The sequence below is a fragment of the Oncorhynchus nerka genome, linkage group LG10 (assembly GCF_034236695.1).
Source record: "Oncorhynchus nerka isolate Pitt River linkage group LG10, Oner_Uvic_2.0, whole genome shotgun sequence".
Classification (NCBI taxonomy): Eukaryota; Metazoa; Chordata; class Actinopteri; order Salmoniformes; family Salmonidae; genus Oncorhynchus; species Oncorhynchus nerka.
Window position 1 is genome coordinate 96,460,524 of NC_088405.1, and position 21,793 is coordinate 96,482,316.

The window sequence follows — 21,793 nt, forward strand, 5'->3', positions numbered from 1 at the left end:
CCCGGCTGTGCCTCACAGAAGGTGATTTGCCAGTTCATTTGAAATCCGCCAGTTAAAATTCCAATTTTGATTACAACGTGAGCATCGGTTGTAGTTGTGTTAACAGAAAAACCTACAATGTTTTTTCAGCTTTACTCACGGGACAATGGCATACAACCCAGTGTAAGCATAGCCTAGTGTTTTAATATTTCATTTTAATATATTTTGTATTCATTCAGGTTCACAGTGCGGACCAAACCAAGGTCCCGTGCCAAACGGTTTGGTAAGTATACCTGTACCGTTACAGCCCTGTCCTAGTATCCTAGTATACTGACACAACAAGGGCAACTCAACTCCAAACACGACAGATAAGAAGCTACATAGCCCCCTAGGCTTTATGAATATAAAGAGACTTGAGCCAAAGAAAAATGTACTTTTGGAATGGAATGAGTTAACAGACCTCTCAGTTCTACCATTACATAACATTTGAGGACACCATTTAAAGGCCTCTGTATTTAATGTTTTGTTCCCTGTACAATATAACCACAAAGCTGGCCATCTTTTCCCCCCTCTTTCTGGCTGCCCTCCCCCTTCTTGCCGGTTCACCTCTCTGCAACGCAACAACAATAGAAAAAGTAAGTAGCTAAATGAATAAAGAGTAAAAAAATAAAAGCACAATGAAATAATTTCACCAATTTAATAATGGCCAGATCTTTAGAAATGGTTACATAGCCTATATGGAAATAACAGACATGAGCCAAGCATGTTTACATGTAGAAGGATATAGGTTATAAGACCTATGATTCATTTAATCAGTTCTACCATCTCAACAATGCTCATTTTGAAAAGGATTAAATATGTTGTAGTAAAGTTCAGCTTCCGTCCACAGGGGGCACTGTGTCGCTGTCAGAAGATATGTGCTTCAGTCAGAACCAGTTAATCATCTCTTCGGTCTCAGCTAGCTACAGAAGCTAGCTAGCTAGCTACAGAAACGAAACCCATCAAATACACTTGCTGGAAATAACTACTTTTCCTAGTATCATGACTTCTATCAACATCCTTTGCTTTCCCATTCACTAAATATACTGTTAAATAACTCAGACTCACAACCAACACCTTTAGGATACTGAAACTTAACACTAGCTTATTAGCATTAGCCTACCCTTATGCTGATAGAGACTAGTTAGCTGCCAACAACCCTGCAGCTAACTCTGCTGCTGCACTGACTTTCTGGCTGTTCTACCCTCTCCACCTCATTCACTACTCAACCTGATCGCTTTTTTTGCCTTTCGGAAAAATATCTGAATATCCATTTGTTGTGTTATGTTGAGGCATTTTACTGAGTGATGGGATTGACATCGAACCGGTGCTGTAGGGGTGGGGACAAGGGATGGGAGCGGTCCACTGTGTTGTTATTATATCTCGACCAATCACAGCAGACACTGAGTCACATCAGGGCCTTCTTGCAGTTTCTGCTACTGCCTAGCAAAGAATATTGGATAGTTTATTTTAGTCATTAAAATGTGCATAGCGCAACTGATGTGTGGTTATGGAAACTCATACCAGACTGGAATGTAAAAAATACCATCAAAATGGTCGAGGCTGGACCATTAACATTCAGGGCTGAAGCTCCAGAAGCCCAGACCTAATGACGCCACTGGCTAACATACTGGGTATGGATACATGTACATTTTATAGAAAACATGCCATGCATTGAATGCCGGCCTATAAGGGAGTTGAATGTAAATACTGAATGTAATAAATCCTGAATAAACTGTTTGCATTTTTCTGTGTCAGGTGTGACGTGTCAGAGAAGAGATCGGACAACAAGGCATCAATAGAATCTATTTATTGCAAAGCTACAGAGGATTCTCAGATATTGACAGGCATTGGTTTTGAAAAGCATTTGGCGACAGCAGCCAGGTAAACAAAAACAGCTAACAGGTTATAAAACCACTATGTCATTTGTGTGAACTATCCCTTTAAGCACATAATTTGGGGAAAATAAAACAGGCAGCGCAATTGTGGATATTAAAGGTATACAATGATTGTGTGCTTTGTCCAATAATTCATTATGTGGATCATTTAACCGTTTATGCCTTTGTCTCTTAATATGTGGATACATTTCATACAGTTTTCTGATCTCCTTTTGCATTTTCCAGCTGAATTCTTGTCTTTTCATTTTTCTCTCGCTGTCTATTGTGTTCTATTAATTTGAGTCTTTCCTTCTCAAGCCTCTGTCTTTGGTTTTCTTCTATCTTTTGTTCTGTTTCCATTCTCACTTTCTCAGCTAGGAGCTCCCTGTAATCCTCTTCTGTCTTTTTCTTTTCCTTCTCCATGTTCTGTTTGTCCTCCTCCGCTTTCTGTTTGTCCTCCTCCGCTTTCTGTTTGTCCTCCTCCGCTTTCTGTTTATCAGTTTTGGCTTGATCGCGGTCTCTCTCTGCCTGATCCGCTCGATCTTTTGATGCATCTCCACCCATTCTCTTGTTGATCTTGTAGGTCTCCGACTTTCTTAGAGATGAGATATGAAAATAACCAAAAACAGACAGTGAATGCTTTTGCTCCCGAAACAGTATTTTTTGTACTGTATATTTGGTACTGTTTCCTGAAGAAAGTGTTCCAGCTTCAACTACATTTTGTTTTGATAAACGTGGGTTTTAGACTCAGTAGAAGCTATTAAGGTATTTGTGATCCACCAGCATGACTAAACAGGATGGTCAATCAAGGCTAACTTTAATGTTTCTTTAATACCTTAAGACAATATAACTGCCACCATCCTCTGTGTTTCTTTACAGCCTTCAGTGTTTAGGTACAATTTTATTTGAATTCAAAACAGCATTGAGCAGCAGGTGCTTCTAATCAGGGTTGCCGCTCATCTGCCAATTCGGGATGTGGCTTTTCTGGTCTACCTGTATACAAGTTAGTCACAAAGAAATACAGAATTATAGGGCATGGGGGCGGGCACGAAGGGCAACTCACAAATCAACCGACCCAGTTGTTTGCTCACCTAAATACATCATATCAATTCATGAGATGGCCACCAAGGACATCAGGCAAAGCCATTCATAAATATGTTGGGAAAACTCATAAACGATATGCAAAGTTGGATATGGACAGTGTTCTTGTATAACAGTCTGAAATGTGGCGTATAGTAAGGTGAAATCTAGTTATTTGTTTAAACCGTGTGGAGTTAAGTAACTGTCTTCTGTTCAAGGTGTAATGTGTTGTGGAGCTTCATCAAGCCAGGGATCCTCTCCAGAAAAGAGGGGATCCTCTCCAGAAGAAACGCTCAAGGAGAGAGTTTGATTGTTATAAGAATATTTTGAAGATGAATACACAACGCAGAGGATGAGAGGACAAGAAGTAACGATCAATAGGAGTTGGTTTTCAGTTCAACAGCTGTTTAGAGAATCTGTGGAATGCGCAAGTGATGAATAGCGCAAGTGATGAAAAAAAAATGTGTGGATTTTTCTGTGTCAGAAGAGATCGGCCAAATCTATTTATTGCAATGGCACAGAGAATTGTCAGAAGCCAGTTAATACACCTCAACAAAAACAGAACAAACTGTAACTACTTTGAAGAATCAAATATATTTTGATTTGTTTAACACTTTTGGTTACTACATAATTCCATATGTGTTATTTCATAGTGTTGATGTCGTCACTATTATTCTACAATATAGAAAATAGTAAAAAAAAAACTAAAAAGCCTAGAATGAGTAGGTGTCCCGCGCCTTGAACATCTTGGGGAACATCAATCCACGATTAGACGTCGAGATACCACCTCGCCAGTTGTGAGACACTTTATAAAACAAAATCTATCTACGAATGAATTGCTTTGCGTCGGGGTCGATGAACTTTTTCGATTCCGACGCAACGCAAATAATTAATAGCTAGATGTAGAGGTGACTGAAAACAAATTACTCAGAAAGAGAAGCCATGTGGCTGTAGAAACTAAATGTTGTGTCTCCACACGGTTTAAACGAAGAATTAGACTTCACCTCCTTCCCATAAGCCACATTTAGACCGTTAAACAAGAACACTGTCCATATCACACCTTATCGTTTATGAGTTGGCCCCACATATTTATGAATGGCTTTGCCTGATGTCCTTTGTGGTGGGCCATATCATGTGTTATGATGCATCTGTGTGCGCTATGCTATCCCCGATGCAGTGAAAATGAGTAAAAACACCGAATAATGAAGCTTTATGCGACAACTAGAGTGAGAACCCATTACACCAGCGGGTTTTACGCACCAGCCGAGACTCTGGGAGAGCCCGATGGTTCTATTTTGTTCAATAAAGCATCCACATTATTACAGCTATAGAGTCGGGGTTTGGTTCATATATACACATTTAAATTAATGACACAGTAGAAGCAGCAATGTGAAGGATATCACTTGTGAATACGTCATGAGCTTTAGTACGATTGTTTATTTTGGGTTCTAATGGGAAAAAGACGCGTATTTTTACTCCATTGTTTGTAAAGGTAAAACAAATTGTAAATGTAATAAAGCAATTTATATATTATAAAATATGGTTAAAACTATAATGCAGATTTCATGGACTGTCAGTCCTGGCATCTAGAGCACTTTATAATTTGAGAGGGATTACATTTCCCTAGCCCCATCCCTGAGCTGTGGACCACAATAAGTGGAGGAACGGACAATGTTTTTTCTCAAAGATCAATTAAAGTTAGAATCTACATTTGGTGAAACAGCGCCTTTGATATTGTTTAAGTGATGAAACGGAAGAGAGGAGTGACCAGCAGTGGGAATATTTTGTGCAATTGTGTCAGATGGAAGAAAGGTGTTCTTCCTTTGAACTAACGTATTCTTTGTTGAAATATCCCAAACGGACGTGCCATGTTCACCAAATGCGGATTGTAGCTTTAATGATTGGACAGTAAAGGTTTCGGTCTATCGTTGAAATAAGGGACATTAGCCTACCTTAAGTCATCGAAGCTTGCAGATGGATGTCAACCAAACAAAAATCACCATTAGATGTTCAAAATAGAAGCCAAATACAACACATACTTCAGAATGTATAGGATGTTTCTCTACCCAGATGTGGACTGGTGTCTGACAACCTGTTTTATAGACCAAATCACAGAGTATCTAAACCCAGAGGCGCAGCATCGCAAGATTTCCAGGAACGGTTGTGAAACAGACGAAACAGAACACTGCCTGCACATGCGCAGTTCGGCGCAAGATGACCATTAGACCCGATGACTTGCTTCTACGCATACATTTTGCTTGCCAACGTCGCCATGACATCGTCAACAAGTGTAATCGGGGATTTGAATTGGAGAATCATCTTTAGCTTATCTTCATACTGTACTGTCTTTGACCAAATCTCTCTTTCTTGTAATACATGTGATCACCCCACACCTACACTCTTCTTGGAAATCACATGACTGAATGTAAGCCTCTGTCTGCAGTCCGAATTCAAAGGCTGCATTCCAAACACGTAAAAAACACCCTCTCCCCTCAAATTAAGTGGACAAATCAAATCTATCACATACACGTGTTTAGCATATGATATTGCGGGTGTAGAGAAATGGGTTGTTTTTACACGGTCAGCCATAGTAGTACGGCGCCCCTGGAGCAAATGAGGGTTAAGTGCCTTGCTCAAGGGCACATCAACTGATTTTCACCTTGTTGGCTCGGGTAATCAAACCAGCAACTGTTCGGTTACTGGCCCAATGGTCTCACCGCTACGCTACCTGCCGCCCTGATGACATATTATGACATATGATGAGTTGACACTTGCAGGGCAATGGTCGAGGGAAGAAGGAATACATTTTAAATGGACCCCGCCCTGGCCCAGAAATGTGTCACTAGTTCGTCCCACAGTTGTGTTTTCAGTCATCATGGAACCACAGGTAGCTGTTGTGTGTGCTTTATATGTCTGTGATTTATATGCGACACAGTGAATTTTGATTTCATTTCATATCTTGGCTGAAGAAAACACATCTGCAGACATAGAATGCTAGACATCGGAGGATATCAGGTAAATCGAAAACTACAATGTATAACAATGATGCCAGGTCAAGTTGTATCCTCTAGCTAACGTTTCCAAAAGCTAACCAAACAAAAACATTACTTTTACGATATGCCCTTGTGCTGTCATGTGCATTAGTAGCACAATTTCTAACTTATTTACATGAATTTTTACTTATGTTGACCTCTCCATATTGATGTTGGTTTTCCGCTTTGGCAGACTTCTTAGGGGATGTATAATCATCACAAATTTAATTATGGGGCATTTCAGGCCACGGAGTGAACAGAATTGTACACTCGCAAACTCGATCACAAACGAGGGTTGAGGGGCTAACGTTGCCAACTTCCCTTGTTTGACTAATCGTTTGGACCGACAGCAAAGATGGCTACAGGGATTCCCCCAAGGACATAAGGTTAGGGTAAGTGGAGGAGGATGTGTCTTTTATGTGTTTCCCCTCAGCCCCAAACCCTCAGCTCTTGAATGACACATCGATGGCTCTGAAATAACTTAATTTGACTCTGTGTAAACTGGAAACCACATATCCCGAGGCCGCATTCATTGTAGCTGGGGATTTTAACAAGGCTAATCTGAAAACAAGACTCCCTAAATTCCATCAGCACATCTATTGTGCAACCAGGGCTGGTGAAACCCTCGATCATTGCTATTCTAACTTCCGTGACGCATATATAAGGCCCTGCCCCGCTCTCCTTTCGGAAAAGCTGACCACGACTCCATTTTGTTGATCAAATCAAATCAAATTTATTTATTTTATATAGCCCTTCATACATCAGCTGATATCTCAAAGTGCTGTACAGAAACCCAGCCTAAAACCCCAAACAGCAAGCAATGCAGGTGTAGAAGCACAGTGGCTAGGAAAAACTCCCTAGAAAGGCCAAAACCTAGGAAGAAACCTAGAGAGGAACCAGGCTATGTGGGGTGGCCAGTCCTCTTCTGGCTGTGCCGGGTGGAGATTATAACAGAACATGGCCAAGATGTTCAAATGTTCATAAATGACCAGCATGGTCGAATAATAATAAGGCAGAACAGTTGAAACTGGAGCAGCAGCATGGCCAGGTGGACTGGGGACAGCAAGGAGTCATCATGTCAGGTAGTCCTGGGGCATGGTCCTAGGGCTCAGGTCAGTTGAAACTGGAACAGCAGCATGGCCAGGTGGACTGGGGACAGCAAGGAGTCATCATGTCAGGTAGTCCTGGGGCATGGTCCTAGGGCTCAGGTCCTCCGAGAGAGAGAGAGAAAGAAAGAAAGAGAGAAGGAGAGAATTAGAGAACGCACACTTAGATTCACACAGGACATCGAATAGGACAGGAGAAGTACTCCAGATATAACAAACTGACCCCAGCCCACCGACACATAAACTACTACAGCATAAATACTGGAGGCTGAGACAGGAGGGGTTAGGAGACACTGTGGCCCCATCCGAGGACACCCCCAGACAGGGCCAAACAGGAAGGATATAACCCCACCCACTTTGCCAAAGCACAGCCAAAGCACAGCCCCCACACCACTAGAGGGATATCTTCAACCACCAACTTGATCCCTGCCTACAGACAGAAACTAAAACAAGAAGCTCCCGCGCTGAGGTCTGTTCAAAGCTGGTCCGACCAATCTGATTCCACACTCCAAGACTGCTTCCATCACGTGGACTGGGATATGTTTCGTATTGCGTCAGACAACAACATTGACGAATACGCTGATTTGGTGAGCGAGTTCATTAGAACGTGCGTTGACGCTGTCGTTCCCATAGCAACGATTAAAACATTCCCAAACCAGAAACCGTGGATTGATGGCAGCATTCGCGTGAAACTGAAAGCCCGAACCACTGCTTTTAATCAGGGCAAGGTGACCGGAAACATGACCAAATACACAGTGTAACTATTCCCTCCGCAAGGCAATCAAACAAGCTAAGCGTCAGTATAGAGACAAAGTAGAATCTCAATTCAACGGCTCAGACACAAGAGGTATGTGGCAGGGTCTACAGTCAATCACGGATTATAAAAAGAAAACCGTCACAGACCAGGATGTCTTGCTCCCAGGCAGACTAAATAACTTTTTTGCCCGCTTTGAGGACAATACAGTGCCACTGACATGGCCCGCAACTAAAACATTCGGAGCTGCAGCTGACGTGAGGAAAACATTTAAACGTGTCAACCCTCGCAAGGCTGCAGGCCCAGACGGCATCCCCAGACGCGCCCTCAGAGCATGCGCAGACCAGCTGGCTGGTGTGTTTACGGACATATTCAATCAATCCCTATCCCAGTCTGTTGTTCCCACATGCTTCAAGAGGGCCACCATTGTTCCTGTTCCCAAGAAAGCTAAGGTAACTGAGCTAAACGACTACCGCCCCGTAGCACTCACTTCCGTCATCATGAAGTGCTTTGAGAGACTAGTCAAGGACCATATCACCTCCACCCTACCTGACACCCTAGACCCACTCCAATTTGCTTACCGCCCAAATAGGTCCACACTGCTCTAACCCATCTGGACAAGAGGAATACCTATGTGAGAATGCTGTTCATCGACTACAGCTCGGCATTCAACACCATAGTGCCCTCCAAGCTACGAGACGGACTACAGGGAGGAGGTGAGGGCCCTCGGAGTGTGGTGTCAGGAAAATAACCTCACACTCAACGTCAACAAAACTAAGGAGATGATTGTGGACTTCAGGAAACAGCAGAGGGAACACCCCCCTATCCACATCGATGGAACAGTAGTGGAGAGGGTAGTAAGTTTTAAGTTCCTCGGCGTACACATAACTGACAAACTGAATTGGTCCACCCACACAGACAGCATCGTGAAGAAGGCGCAGCAGCGCCTCTTCAACCTCAGGAGGCTGAAGAAATTCAGCTTGTCACCAAAAGCACTCACAAACTTCTATAGATGCACAATCGAGAGCATCCTGTCGGGCTGTATCACCGCCTGGTACGGCAACTGCTCCGCCCACAACCGTAAGGAGCTACAGAGGGTAGTGAGGTCTGCACAACGCATCACCGGGGGCAAACTACCTGCCCTCCAGGACACCTACACCACCCGATGTCACAGGAAGGCCATAAAGATCATCAAGGACAACAACCACCCGAGCCACTGCCTGTTCACCCCGCTATCATCCAGAAGGCGAGGTCAGTACAGGTGCATCAAAGCTGGGACCGAGAGACTGAAAAACAGCTTCTATCTCAAGGCCATCAGACTGTTAAACAGCCACCACTAACATTGAGTGGCTGCTGCCAACACACTGACTCAACTCCAGCCACTTTAATAATGGGAATTGATGGGAAATGTAAAATATATCACTAGCCACTTTAAACAATGCTACCTAATATAATGTTTGCATACCCTACATTATTTATCTCATATGTATATGTATATACTGTACTCTATATCATCTACTGCATCTTTATGTAATACATGTATCACTAGCCACTTTAACTATGCCACTTTGTTTACATACTCATCTCATATGTATATACTGCACTCAATACCATCTACTGTATTTTGCCTATGCCGCTCTGTACCGTCACTCATTCATATATCTTTATGTACATATTCTTTATCCCCTTACACTTGTGTCTATAAGGTAGTAGTTTTGGAATTGTTAGGTTAGATTACTTGTTGGTTATTACTGCATTGTCGGAACTAGAAGCACAAGCATTTCGCTACACTCGCATTAACATCTGCTAACCATGTGTATGTGACAAATAAAATTTGATTTGACCGTGTAAAAACAACCCATTTCTCTACACCCGCAATAGCATATGCGGGGAGAGGGTGTTTTTTTACGTGTTTGGAATGCATCCTTTGAATTCGGACTGCAGCCAGATGCTTACATTCAGTCATGTGATTTCCAAGAAGAGTGTCGGGGTGTGGTGGTCACATGTATTACAAGAAAGAGAGATTTGGTCAAAGACAGTACAGTAAAGAAGATGAGCTAAAAATGATTCTCCAATTCAAATCCCCGATTAGCAAGTCATCGGGTCTACTGGTCATCTTGCGCCGAATTGCGCATGTGCGCAGGCATTCAAATCAACGGCAGTCTTTCGATATAAACGTGTTTTTGACGAAAATTAAAACGTGTCAGTTTATCACTTTCACGAGGTTGGCGAAATAACATGTTCAACTACTTAAGAAACTAGCTCGAATCTAGGTTTTGCCATTTGATTTCGAGAAAATTAACAACTGAGGTAGATATTTGCACTTCTCTCATTGACTTCTCAAGCCCCAAACCCCGGGATGTTCTGTTTACTATTTCAGAAGCGTTCCTGGATGTCTCGCGATGTTGCGCCTCTGGGGTTAGAAACTCTGTGATTTGGTCTATAAAACAGGTTGTCAGACGCCAGTCTACATCTGGGTAGAGAAACATCCCATACATTCTGTGCTGTATTTGGCTTCTATTCTGAACATCTACTTGTGATTTCTGTCTGGTTGACATCCATCTGCAAGCTTCGTTGACTTAAGGTAGGCTACTAACCCTTAAATTGTTGCTTAGCAAAACCTTTATATAGCCACATGGCTTCTCTTTGGAGTAAATTGTTGTGAGTCACCTCTACGTGGTGGATGAACTTGTTCGATCCCGACGCAAAGCCAGTCCTCCCTGTTATACAAGAACGCGGTTCATTTCAGACTTTGCATTTTGAGTTAGTTTGAGTTGGCCTAATAAATGTACAGTATGCATGGCTTTGACTGACGTCCTTTGTGGTGGGCTATTTCATGAATTGATGTGAGGTGCCCGCTCCGCTCCGCAAAACCTATAATTCTATATTTGTATACAGGTAGACCAGAAAAGCCACATCCCAGAAGGGCAGATGAGCAGCAACGCTGACTAGAAGCACCCGCTGCTGTTACTTTACAAATGTTTTGAATGAAAATAAACGTGTATCTACACACTGAAGAAGGATGTAAAGCCGGAAAATCTGTACACTATCCCTGATGCAGTAAAAATAATTAAACATAAAATCATGAAGTAAGCTTTATGCGGTAATTTACTGAAGCCTAAGTAGCTTGATGTACTGAATAATTATTGGGACTTCTAAAGCACTTGAACTCTATCATGTGGTATTTACACCTTCACCGACATGGAAAGAGATTTAGAGGAAGACAGCATGACTACTACTTTACACACCCAGCACCATTTCACTTGAACAGACAGATGAGAAAATTGATTTTCACAAACCAACATTTTCTATTTCATTGACACCATCTAGGCAAGTCAATTATGAACAAATTATTTACACATTTTTATTCATGGTTTCTAGATTAGAAACTGAGGCTGGTGGCAGTTATATTGTATTAAGTTATTAAAGTAACATGAAAAAGTTATCCTTGTTTGACCATCCTGTTAAGTCATGCTGATGGGTCAGAGTTGAGATGTGTTTTTGATCACTAATGCCTCAATAGCTTCTGAGCCTAAGAACACACATTTGTCAAAAACAAATTGTGAAGCAGGCACACATTTATTTCAGGAAATGGTACAATATTACTGTAACATTCACTGTCTGTTTTGGGGTATTTTCATATCTAATCTCTAAGAACGTCAGACCTACAAGATCAACAAGAGAATGGGTGGAGGAATAAAATAATTTAAATAACGAGTGGATAAGGCAGAGGAAGACCGCGATCAAGACAGAACTGATAAACAGAAAGCGGAGAAGGAAAAGAGGACCGAAGAGAATGACGGGCAGCTCCTTGCTAAGAACGTGAGAATGGAAACAGAACTAAAGATGGAAGAAAAACGTAGGCTGGAGAATAAAATACTGAAATTAATGGACCCCAATAGACAGCGAGAGAAAGATGAAAGGATGAGTGAAGCGGAAAAAAGCAAATGTAAAAAGGAGGTCAGAAAAATGTATGCAAATATTAAGAGACAGGCATAAAACGTTTAATTTATACACAAAATGAATTATTGGACAAAGCACAAAATCATTGAAAACTTGTAATATCCACAATTGCACTGCCTGTTTTATTTTCCCAAAATGATGTGCTTAAAGGGATAGTTCACACAAATGACTTAGTGGTTTAATAACCCTGTTAGTAATCTTTGGTTATGTTTACCTGGCTGCTGTCGCCAAATGCTTTTTCAAACAGTTTATTCAGGATTTATTACATTCAGTATTTACATTCAACTCTCTTATAGGCCGGCATTCAATGCAAGGCATGTTTTCTATAAACATGTATCCATACCCAGTATGTTAGCCAGTGGCGTCATTAGGTCTGGGCTTCTGGGGCTTCAGCCCTGGATATTAGTCCCCGACCCTTTTGATGGTATTATTTACATTCCAGTCTGGTATGAGTTTCCATAACCACACATCAGTTGTGCTATGTACATTTTAATGACTAAAATAAACAATCACTATATCTGCTAGGTAGTAGCAAGAAGCCCCTGATGTGACTCAGTCTGCTGTGATTGGTAGAGATTTAACAACAGTGGACCGCTCCCATCCCTTGTCCCCACCCCTACATCACCGGTTAGTTAATCCCATCACTCAGTAAAATGTCTCAACATAACACAGAAAATGTGGCTGTTCAGATTTTCTTCTGAAAGAGAGTCAAAAAGCGATCAGGTTGAGTAGTGAATGAGGTGGAGAGGCTAGAACAGCCATAAAGTCAGTGCAGCAGCAGAGTTAGCTGCAGGGTTGGTGGTAGCTAACTAATCTCCATTAGCATAAGGGTAGGCTAATGCTAATAAGCTAGTGTTAAGTTTCAGTATCCTAAAGGTATTGGGTGTGAGTCTGTTATTTAACAGTATATTTAGTGAATGGGCAAACTAAGGATGTTGATATTAGGAAAAGTGTTTATTTTCGGCGAGCGTATTTGATGTGTTTAATTTCTGTAGACAGTGACACAGCGCCCCCTATGGGATGAACCTGAACTTGAACATATTTAATACTTTTTAAAATGAGCATTGTTGTAGTAGAACTGACAAAATGAATCGGGTCTTCACATATATAATTCAAGTATAGAAACAGGTAAACATGCTTGGCTCATGTCTGTTACTTCCAAATAGGCTATGTAACTATTTTTTACATTACATTTAAGTCATTTAGCAGACGCTCTTATCCAGAGCGACTTACAAATTGGTGCATTCACCTTATGACATCCAGTGGAACAGTAGTGCATCTAAATCTTTTAAGGGGGGGGTGAGAGGGATTACTTTATCCTATCCTAGGTATTCCTTAAAGAGGTGGGGTTTCAGGTGTCTCCGGAAGGTGGTGATTGACTCCGCTGTCCTGGCGTCGTGAGGGAGTTTGTTCCACCATTGGGGGGCCAGAGCAGCGAACAGTTTTGACTGGGCTGAGCGGGAACTGTACTTCCTCAGTGGTAGGGAGGCGAGCAGGCCAGAGGTGGATGAACGCAGTGCCCTTGTTTGGGTGTAGGGCCTGATCAGAGCCTGGAGGTACTGAGGTGCCGTTCCCCTCACAGCTCCGTAGGCAAGCACCATGGTCTTGTAGCGGATGCGAGCTTCAACTGGAAGCCAGTGGAGAGAGCGGAGGAGCGGGGTGACGTGAGAGAACTTGGGAAGGTTGAACACCAGACGGGCTGCGGCGTTCTGGATGAGTTGTAGGGGTTTAATGGCACAGGCAGGGAGCCCAGCCAACAGCGAGTTGCAGTAATCCAGACGGGAGATGACAAGTGCCTGGATTAGGACCTGCGCCGCTTCCTGTGTGAGGCAGGGTCGTACTCTGCGGATGTTGTAGAGCATGAACCTACAGGAACGGGCCACCGCCTTGATGTTAGTTGAGAACGACAGGGTGTTGTCCAGGATCACGCCAAGGTTCTTAGCGCTCTGGGAGGAGGACACAATGGAGTTGTCAACCGTGATGGCGAGATCATGGAACGGGCAGTCCTTCCCCGGGAGGAAGAGCAGCTCCGTCTTGCCGAGGTTCAGCTTGAGGTGGTGATCCGTCATCCACACTGATATGTCTGCCAGACATGCAGAGATGCGATTCGCCACCTGGTCATCAGAAGGGGGAAAGGAGAAGATTAATTGTGTGTTGTCTGCATAGCAATGATAGGAGAGACCATGTGAGGTTATGACAGAGCCAAGTGACTTGGTGTATAGCGAGAATAGGAGAGGGCCACGGATTCTCGCCACGCCACCTGGTAGGAGCGACCTGTCATTTAGGACGCAATCCAAGCGTGGGCCGCGCCGGAGATGCCCAACTCGGAGAGGGTGGAGAGGAGGATCTGATGGTTCACAGTATCGAAGGCAGCCGATAGGTCTAGAAGGATGAGAGCAGAGGAGAGAGAGTTAGCTTTAGCAGTGCGGAGCGCCTCCGTGATACAGAGAAGAGCAGTCTCAGTTGAATGACTAGTCTTGAAACCTGACTGATTTGGATCAAGAAGGTCATTCTGAGAGAGATAGCGGGAGAGCTGGCCAAGGACGGCACGTTCAAGAGTTTTGGAGAGAAAAGAAAGAAGGGATACTGGTCTGTAGTTGTTGACATCGGAGGGATCGAGTGTAGGTTTTTTCAGAAGGGGTGCAACTCTCGCTCTCTTGAAGACGGAAGGGACGTAGCCAGCGGTCAGGGATGAGTTGATGAGCGAGGTGAGGTAAGGGAGAAGGTTCCTTAAAGAACTGCCCATTATTAAATTGGTGAAATTTCAAATGACATTTTTATCTATTTATTAATTTAGCTACTTTGTCTAAGGTGTGTCATGACTTTGGCCTGGGGGTAGGTTTAAGACAGTAATAAATACCTCTTTCCCCCTTTTTCCTCTCTCTACCCTACTAATGTGACATTAGAAAACCCCTTGGTTAACATAGAGATTCTGGGAACATCAGAAGGTGGGGAGAAATGAACTATATTCTGGTAATCCGACCAATTGAACATATGCGGTGGTACTTAATGAATATGATGTCAGTTCGGTTGTCATCTGAGACATTCTCATCAATGATAAGATGACAAACTCTACAGTGGAAAGTCTGCACATTGTAGTTATCGGAGTCACATGGAATTGTTGTTCAATTTAAATGTTTGAATATAAAATGATTGGTGAAGAGATGAAATGTAATTTTAGCTTCCAAATGAGAGTTTTGGGTTTTCATAAGGTTAGGGCTCTGCTCAATCAGTGGCTTGCCCCTGTGAAGAGACATGGGTTATAAAACTTTTCAAACACACCGTTCTCGCTCCACTATATAAAGCCTTGATGAAACTGTAACCTCCTGTTCCAAGTACGTGAGGTCTGCAGCCTCTGCGTTAAAAGGGCAAATAACTATCTGTTCCGAGGATGGTGCAATTGGTGCATTACTTAAGTCAACTGTTAAATCTCATTGCAAATGTTTGCACAACATACTGTTTCGGTGATATTTTACACAGAAAATTGCCTGGGCAATGAGCAAAAAAACAACGATTTTATGTTTGACGGCCAAATGATCTGTTGAAAGGTTCTAATACCGGGGCTGCTGAAGTAACCCCAGTACTGATATGTTTTCAGAACACTGAGTCATGTCTGACTCGGAGACCATCGAGCTAGCCGCTCTGGGCCGACCCTTCCAGCTGGGGATGCTGTATGACTGTCGTAGTGATGTCCTCATCCCAGGTACAGGAAACTATTCCTCTTTGGTTTGGAGGTAATCAATATGCATCATCTTAAATTCATTGACAGTGTTTCCACCATTGAGTTGGATAGAGGGCACACTGTTCCAACACGGGGAACACCATTGAGGGCTTTCACCATTTTAAAGTAGTTTTTATGGATTTAGGAACAATCAACAGGAGGGGTCAGCCAATGAATTGCACTTCTGAACAGACATTCCATAACTGCAGATGTCAGTAAATCACCAACCTTGGCTTTATACCTGTTCAGACTATACTGTAACACTCCACACAGTAAGTGGTGGTATACACCTTCACAGTTTATTTACTAACTGATAATACATTAGTAGAAGTTGAAGAAGACATTGGGGCCATAATTGTGAACATAAGCAACCATTTAAATTGAAACAGTTTCTCCAGTTTCTCCAGCTCAAAATGCGTCTCAGCTAATTAAAATAGTTGATTTACTTGCACGTGACAGAATGCTAAATTGTAGCTGGTCCCATCAGATAGCATGGCATAAGTTAGCGCTATGCTAACATCACTAGGTGGCAGGGATTTATATTCTGTCCGATCCATCTCGAGGACCCAGATTGAATTATGTAATCCTTCCTTAACCCAAAGGAAGTATCTCCCAGTTGACTACTTCAAATGGTGAGTCCTGAATGGAGCTGCCCATGCTAAAACAGGCTTTTGGGCACTAAATGAGGCTGTCACAGAATCTGCCATTGCAGAGAGAGATGAGCTTTCTGATACATCTCTATGGTTACCACAGAGTAAGTAAAGCTAGAGGACGCACTTGGGACAAAAGACTGATTGTTTGCAGGTTGTTTTTGAAGTGTTCCTATAGTAGTAATGCTGTCAATGGCAAAGATGGCACTTTCTTAATGATTGTATGTGGCACCATTTGTCCCTGTAGGGGAACATTCTAGATAGAACTCTTTCTGATTCCAAATAGCACCTTTTATTTGGAACAAAGGTTCTATTGGACCTGAAAGAAGCTCCAGATAGAACCCCTTTCCAGACTGGTTCAAATGGTGCTCCAGAGCATTCTTTACTTCTGAGGGTAGGAGGTGTAGGTTTTCTAACTATGGGTTGACACCTAGAATATTTACTTTGAGTTCAATATGTGCACCATAAATTTCCAATAAATGTTCTTTGGTCATTCTCTTTAAACTGCAGGTATCACTCTCTGGGATTCTGAGATGCTTCAGAAACACATCAACGTCTGTCCACAACCGAACACCGACTTCAAAATCATTGCTTCAGACTCAAGTGAAGCCAAGTCAGAAGCTTTGAATGTGTCTGCATCTCTTGAGGCCAGTTTTCTTGGTGGCTTAGTCAGTGTGAAGGGTTCTGCTGAATTCCTACATGACAAAAAGACCTCAAAGCGTCAGTCTAGGGTTTCTCTGCAGTACCGTAACACCACTCGCTTCGAGCAGTTGACCATGGACCACCTGGGGGCAGGAAATGTGAAACACTGTAATGTCTTCCAAGAGGGCTCTTCAACCCATGTGGTGACTGCCCTGCACTACGGAGCCCAGGCCTTCTTCGTTTTTGACCAAGAGGTTTCATCAGGAGAAAACCACCAGGACATCCAGGGAAACCTGCAGGCCACAATAAAAAAGATCCCTCTCCTGTCAATAGAAGGGCAGGGAAATTTGAAGATGAGTGAGGAAGAGAAGAGAGAGACCAATAAATTCAACTGTACCTTCCATGGTGATTTTTCACTAGAAAACAACCCCGTCACATTTGAAGATGCCATTAAGGTGTATGCTGGCCTGTCACGTCTGCTAGGGGAGAACGGAGAACATGCTGTGCCCATGACTGTCTGGCTTTATCCTCTCAAGAACCTGGACTCTGCAGCTGCCCAGCTAGTCAGGCAGATCAGTGTTAGCCTGGTGCGTCGCGCACAGCAAATCTTGGACGGACTGGACAATACTGATGTACAATGCAAGGACATGATGAAGGAAGATATGGCTATCAAGTTCCCTGAACTCAAAGCCAAGGTCAACAAGTTCAGGGACATGTGCTCAGAGTACAAGCTGGTGTTCCAGAAAGGTCTCTGTAAGGTTCTTCCCAAAATAAGAGGAGGAGGAATGGAGGAGGAAGAGCTGATCAAAATGCTCAACAGCAAAGAACGTTCTCCATTCCAGAATGACCTCATGATCACGTACCTGGACGACAGAGAGAGAGAGATGAATGTTGTCAGCTCTTACGTTGACATAATGAAAGAGGTACAAGTTGTGTACACAAGCAGTGAATTGGATGGAATAGTGCTTGATAAAGCTAATGATTATGTAGTGTGTTTTGCATTATCCTTTTGAAGGAGAAAGAAGAGTATCTGGTAGTCCTGGAGAACTACTTGCTGGAAGAATCTAAGAGTGATTTTTCACTGATACCTTACAACCCCAACGCAGCCGGGAAGACTGCGGCAGAAAGGTGGTTTCGCTCAGGGGAGGTAACGACCTAACCAGGCAAACCATAAATCTGTTCCTAGACTTCAAAGAGTCTAACAAAGACAGAGAAAATCTTGCATTCTGTATTGCATCAATTCCAAACAAACTCCTCACTGCGTCCTCCATCCATGTCTATGAAAGAGGGACACTTTTGAATCCACAGTTTGAGCTGCCATCAAAGCCAGGTGTTCCCACCATCAAGAGTCTGGAGCATGACTGTGTACACTTGCAAGTCAACCCTCCCAACCTTGGTGTTACCTCTGTGGAATCGTACCAGGTTTTGTACCAGGCTGAGCAGGCTGACTCTGAGTGGACCGAGGTCAAATCTGATGCTACTACACAGGTCACCATCAGTCGTTTGGACCCATACAAAAGTACCGCTTTAGCTGCAAGGCAGTGTGTAGACCTGGTGTGAGCCTCTCCAGTGACTGGACAGAATACGTCAGGACCCGCCCATGTAGCCCCCCTGGACCACCCGCAGAGAAGAGGATAGAATCGGGAAGTATCAGAGTGAACTGGGACATTCCTACCAAGGCGGGAGATGATGTTGAAGTCATTGGTTATGTGGTAGAATACAGAAAGAGGGTAAAGGCTATAGACAATCAGATGTGGCACACCATCAAAACCACCACTAGAGAGAGTACACTGGAAGGACTAGAGGCTGGCACTGGATACAGCATCAGAGTCTATGCTAACTGTGGCGAAACAGGGAATAGTCTACCCAGTCCTGAGACTGTGCTGACTACCCTTAGGGTCTCTGATGTCCAACCGAAGACAAGCAAATCAACAGCAGCAAAAAGTCAGGAATTCCTCACAAAATCCCAGAAGGTGGAAAAGGGCAAACCCTCAATCCACTGGCTGAATCTGGAACAGAAGTTTGGTGTAAGTGACAGTTTTGACCAGTACACATTTGGGAGGAAAGTTGAGCAAGGGAATAACAAGGTGATATTGCTTCTGGGGGCCACAGGTGCAGGAAAAACAACTCTGGTCAATGCCATGATAAACTACATCCTCGGGGTAAAGTGGGAAGATTGTTACCGCTTTAAGCTCATCCATGAGGTGACCAACAGGTCCCAGGCTGAGAGCCAGACTGTGGTTGTGACATCATACGAGCTCTACAACCAGCCAGGCTTTCAGATTCCTTATTCTCTGACTGTCATTGACACACCAGGGTTCGGAGACACCAGAGGAATGGCTCATGATAAATTGCTCATCCAGATGTTGAAGGATTTCTTGTGTAACCCTTTAGGATTAATCACATTGATGCAGTCTGCTTTGTAGTGCAGGCACCACTTGTTCGTCTCAGTCCTTCCCAGAGATACATCTTTGATTCCATCCTGTCCATCTTTGGAAAGGATGTTGCTGAAAACATCCTGATGCTTGTGACATTTGTTGATGGGAAGCACATACCGGTGCTAGAGGCCATCAATGCTGCAAATCTGCCCTGTAAGAAAGATAAGAAGGGGCTACCAACCCATTTCAAGTTCAACAGTTCATTTCTGTTCTTAAAGGAGACAGAGAACAGCTCTGAAGAGGATGATTCTGACGATGATCATAAGGCCCAGTGTCCAGAGCAATGGAGGTCAACTTTCAAGGAGATGAAGAAATTTTTCCAAGCACTGGAAAGCATTGAGAGTAAAGATGTGACCCTGACAATGAAAGTTCTGGAAGAACGTGAGCTTCTGGAGAAGACCATGACACGCCTGACCCCTCAGATCACAGCAGGTCTGTCAAAGCTAAGTGAGATCCAAAGCTTCAAACAGTGTCTGGAGAACGAGGATGAGAACATGAAACAGAACAAAAACTTTGAGGCCGAGGTAAATGTGCTGCAGGTGAAGAGAAGCAGATTATCCCAAGACTTTGCAACAAACTGCAAGATCTGCAATTTTACATGTCACACCTGCTGTTTCCTTCCAATGGAGGATGACATCAACAGTTGTGCCGTGATGGATGATGATGGCAACTGCACCATATGTCCAGGAAAATGCTCTTCCAGTGACCACGACAGGGAAAAAGTCTTGTTGACATATGAAACAAAGACTGAGAAAAAGACTGTTCAAGGCATGAAAGACAACTTCATGAAGGCGTGGGACAAGTCTATGGAAACCAAGGAGATGCTGGATAAGCTTGAGGATGAGTTTCATATGATCAAGGACGCATTGATGAATTTGATCAAGAAGTCTTCTGACTGTCTCAAGAGACTTAATGATGTTGCCCTGAAGCCAAGCTCTCTCTCCACTGTGGAGTATATTGAGATAATCATTCGCACAGAGGAGGAGGAACGCAAACCAGGCTTCGAGGATCGGATCGTAGAGTTGAAGAAAATGAAGGGAGAGTTTACGATTCTGGATAAGATTAAAAAAGGAGAAGATGTACTCCCAAATGAGCGAAAATTCCTGAAGGAAAAATAGGATGGATGGCAGGGGGGTTCCAACATAAGTCAGTCATGGAATGTTGTCTTGCTAACATTATCTGGAAATAAAATTGTCTCCATTTGAACATTAATCTTCCCAATGTTGGGAACGTTTGTGTTTACTGATTAGAGCCAACTGAGATGTGTGGTTCATTGGCTTTGTATTAAAACTCTTAGCCTCGTGTAAAGCCTTATGTTAATTTGTCCATCCCAAGGTAACTGAACAAAAATGATGGCCTAGATTAAATCAGAACTCTATAGAAAATCATGGTCTTTGTTCAGGCAATGTGAGAGGTGTAATTGCATCAACTCTCTGAGTGGCTGTTCTTGTGGTCATTGTCACAAAGCCACACCCATCCTACCGGTGCTAGAAGTTCAGAAGGAGAATGTGTAGACTATATAGAAATAATGACACATTGAACATCATTAAATGAAAGAATAAGGATTGATATCATCCTAATGGAGGTGTACTGTGTATTACAACACACATTCCTATGTTCAACCTTGTCAACCGGTTACTAATGAGATCAGTATAACGACGGGAAACGCTTGTTGATTTTACAGCTACAACACAGTAACACCTCTGACATTGCCTAAGGATCATTCTATAAACTAGAGTACCAGTGAGGATTTCCTGCGGTGGACAACTCACAGATACAGCTGTTGATGATAAGTAATTGATATAAGAAACATTCAAGAAAATTCACAAGTTAATTTAACCAACTCTGTTTAACCCTTTTTCATGGTTTGTGTCTTGACAAATTTGGCCAAAATCGTGTGACATAAAACATTTCTTACCTTGCATTCATGGCAGTGTTTGCTGTTCTATCATATATTAAACATGTATCAGTTAAATGAGACATTGAACTTGATCCCGGTAAGAATCCTGGATGTTGCTCGGACAGTTCTTTGTATGGTGATTTTGGAAATGCTCTGTAACTAGGCTTACCTAACATTTAGTGTTTCCTTATGTTACGGTGTGAATATAGTTTTCATGGGCACACAAATCCCAACTGTATTGGATTACAAAATCAAATGTGTCTAACTAATATAGTCTTAACTTGATACTTAAAACCAAAATCGAAGACCATTGTGTCGTGGTCCATATTAGATCTAACATCCCTAGCAGATGATTGATGTTGATCATCTGTCTGCTTGATTTACAGCAGGGTCACGTTAGATTGAACAGAGAACGAGTCAAGGTAATGAGTTAAAGTTGTATTGGACAGAGTCGACTGTGTGAAATTGTGTAGCATAGACTATAGTGTATAGAAGTATGGCCTTAACTACATATGAGGACACAGAGGTCTGTGGATTTTTTGGTCAATTCATATTTTTTATTGCATGACAAGATAATAAAATAGTAAAAGGTTGTTCCTCGTTTATTTGATT

The 21,793-nt window shown here is 42.8% G+C and overlaps 1 protein-coding gene, 2 long non-coding RNA genes and 1 pseudogene across 5 annotated transcripts; 3 read left to right on the forward strand and 1 right to left on the reverse strand.

The window, feature by feature from the left end:
- Positions 1 to 1,813: 1,813 nt before the first annotated feature.
- On the reverse strand, positions 1,814 to 5,194 carry LOC115116652 (uncharacterized). 2 transcript variants are annotated; one of them, XR_003861568.2, is made up of 3 exons: positions 4,928 to 5,112; positions 2,731 to 2,888; positions 1,814 to 2,490 (listed from the first exon to the last, which is right to left on the reverse strand). It is a non-coding gene; the product is annotated as an uncharacterized LOC115116652 (long non-coding RNA). The 2 variants fall into 2 exon arrangements; XR_003861569.2 differs by lacking the exon at positions 2,731 to 2,888 and having other exon boundaries at positions 4,928 to 5,194.
- Positions 5,195 to 10,118: 4,924 nt separating this feature from the next.
- On the forward strand, positions 10,119 to 12,368 carry LOC115116651 (uncharacterized). Of its 2 annotated transcripts, XR_003861567.2 has the most exons (3): positions 10,315 to 10,451; positions 10,766 to 10,956; positions 11,523 to 12,368. It is a non-coding gene; the product is annotated as an uncharacterized LOC115116651 (long non-coding RNA). The 2 variants fall into 2 exon arrangements; XR_003861566.2 differs by lacking the exon at positions 11,523 to 12,368 and having other exon boundaries at positions 10,119 to 10,451.
- A 2,373-nt stretch (positions 12,369 to 14,741) lies between these two features.
- LOC115116649 (stonustoxin subunit alpha-like) lies at positions 14,742 to 17,856 on the forward strand. The gene is made up of 2 exons (XM_029645140.2): positions 14,742 to 15,533; positions 16,712 to 17,856. The coding sequence occupies exons 1-2, from the start codon at positions 15,440 to 15,442 to the stop codon at positions 17,854 to 17,856; spliced, it is 1,239 nt and encodes a 412-aa protein (XP_029501000.2). The 5' UTR covers positions 14,742 to 15,439.
- Positions 17,857 to 18,366: 510 nt separating this feature from the next.
- Positions 18,367 to 20,589, forward strand: LOC135573807 (uncharacterized; annotated as a pseudogene).
- The last annotated feature ends 1,204 nt before the right edge of the window (positions 20,590 to 21,793 follow it).

Bases quoted from the DNA above. Each gene is read 5' to 3' on its own strand.
- LOC115116649 (XM_029645140.2), top strand. From the start codon at position 15,440: ATGTCTGACTCGGAGACCATCGAGCTAGCCGCTCTGGGCCGACCCTTC. The intron at 15,534-16,711 runs GTACAGGAAACT...TTTAAACTGCAG, and splicing joins TAGTGATGTCCTCATCCCAG to GTATCACTCTCTGGGATTCT.